Source organism: Triticum aestivum, unplaced genomic scaffold, assembly GCF_018294505.1.
Source record: "Triticum aestivum cultivar Chinese Spring unplaced genomic scaffold, IWGSC CS RefSeq v2.1 scaffold301766, whole genome shotgun sequence".
Classification (NCBI taxonomy): domain Eukaryota; kingdom Viridiplantae; phylum Streptophyta; class Magnoliopsida; order Poales; family Poaceae; genus Triticum; species Triticum aestivum.
Window position 1 is genome coordinate 1 of NW_025234846.1, and position 2,193 is coordinate 2,193.

The window sequence follows — 2,193 nt, forward strand, 5'->3', positions numbered from 1 at the left end:
ATGCGAACAATTCGTTGGCAGTTTTAGTTGTGATGAAAGTGGGGAGAGGTGACATTTCCTTCAGAAGACATGACATTTTCTCCCTGAGAAGGTTTCGTCTAAAAACTGCCGTCGTTTGATCCCGTTTTACAACCAAAACTGACAGTAAAAATGGTTCGCTTGCCACCCCCTTACAGCGAACGTTGGCCGGGGACAATTACCGTTGATATATTGGTACACCTTATCGGAATATTAGAAATTCGTCCATGCATGATGACATCGTTAGATTTGAAATGGGTTACCTGTTGAGTGGAAGGACCAAGAGAGCAGCTGGTGCGACTCGCAGAGGACACCGGTGGCCGCCGAGAACCCGACGGCGGCGTCCTGTACAAGGCCGGCGTCGTCCCTGAGATCCATGGTGGCGTTGAACTCGTACGTGGTGCTCGACTCCTCCGACGCCAGCTCGGTTTTCCGTAGCGCCACCTTCATCACCTTGGACTCGCCGTCGTACGTGACGCTCGCCCACATGATTCCATGTAGGCTCAACGGCGGCAGGCTTCTGGTCCGGTTGGACCTGATGCCGTTGACGTCGACGCCGATGTGGTCGCCACCGCCGGCGCCGTCCCCGTTCGAGGGGTCCCAGCCGTGGTTCCAGCGCGTGTCGAACTCCACGGCGAGGATGTGCGGCGGGCGTCGCGAGTCGGCGGCGCCGGTGCTGTTGGGGTTGCTGAAGAGCCCGAGGAGGCCGCCGTCGGAGCCCGGAGGAGGGGTCGTCGCCGGGAAAGGCCCGAGGAAGAACGCCATGCCGTCGCCCCGTGAGAGGTTGTCCGTCCTGTTGCTTTCCTGGACGATGGCGAAGCGGAAGCTCGTCGTGAAGCTGGCTCTCCTGCCGGTACGGTCGTCCCAGAGGCGCACGGGCTTACGGTGCACGACGCGGCCGGTGAGGTTGGAGCTGTCGTCGGTGAGGATGACCCGGTCGCGGCCAGCGTAGGAGGCGTTGATGAATTTGAGCTGCTTGCGGTCCCTCGGGACGGTGAAGTTGTAGTCGAAGGACAGTGCGGCGGCGTGAGTTGTCGCGTAGGTCATGGCTAGAAATAACAGGAAGCAGCTGATCATCAGGTCGTAGTACGTGGGTAGGGGGATGCTTCTTGCATGGGCCATGGCTGCAGCTAGCAGAGGCCAGAGGGAGTTAAGCTAGTAGTGATCAACACATGTCAGCTGGCTTGCTCATGCAGGACGATGCGGGGGGTGGAGAAGTATTTATTAGTTTGATTCAAGTAGAGTGGATTAAGACCCTAGAGACAATTGCAAGCTTGACGAGGAATACTATTTGGATTAGTCAAGTCAAACGTTTACATATAATAAAGGGATACGTTTCCCTACGGTGCGCCAGCCGAGCGTTTCGGCCGGTCGCGTGCGAGTTGGGCACGTGCATTCAGATCGCGCTGGATCCTTTCACGCAGGGGTGCCACGACCATGGCCCACATGGGCTGACTTGCCCACGCCTGCGTCCCGCTAGCCTTATCCTCTCACGCGGGTGTCTCTGCTATCTCTGTCTCTCGATCGCATCTCTTGTTTTTGCTTCATGGCGACAGTGAGCCGCGGCGACCTCGGTGATGTGCGACCGAGGCGAGGCGATGTGTGATGGGTGAGCCACCACGCATCTGGTTGCAGCCGCAGCTCTAGCGAGCTCCGCCATGGCCGTTGTCGCCGCGTGCTGGAACCAACGCCCACTCATGCTGGAACCAGCCACCGTGGTTGCTGGAACCGGCATCAATTTTTACTACAACCGATGAGTTTTTTTGCTACCACCATCTTTTTCTTCATCGTTCATGAGAATTGGCTGGCCTTTTTTAGTTGCAATTACAATCAAATTTTGCTACCACCTGCGAGTTTTTTTGCTACCACTGCCTTTTCTTTTTATCGTTCATGAGAAATTGGTGAGGTCTTTTTCTTTTTGCTACAAGCACCAACGATTTTTGCTACATTCATCAATGATTTTGCTGGAGCCGGCGACGAGGCATTTTTGATGGAGCCAGCGCCTCAAATGCACCCCGGTTTTTTGCTACATCCGCCATCATTTTATGCTACAGTAGGCATCATTGTTTGCTGGAACCAGTTAACTGTCGGCTACATCCATCAAGCGTCCGGCAAGATGCTACAACCGTGTCTTCATTTTGCTACGACCGACGACGAAAAATGCTACAACGGGCA

At 55.3% G+C, this 2,193-nt stretch overlaps 1 protein-coding gene across 1 annotated transcript; it reads right to left on the bottom strand.

Moving 5' to 3' along the window:
* Positions 1-133: 133 nt before the first annotated feature.
* Positions 134-1,191, bottom strand: LOC123176244 (lectin-like). The gene has a single exon (XM_044590545.1). The coding sequence runs from the start codon at positions 1,138-1,140 to the stop codon at positions 262-264; it is 879 nt and encodes a 292-aa protein (XP_044446480.1). The 5' UTR covers positions 1,141-1,191; the 3' UTR covers positions 134-261.
* Between the last annotated feature and the right edge of the window lie 1,002 nt (positions 1,192-2,193).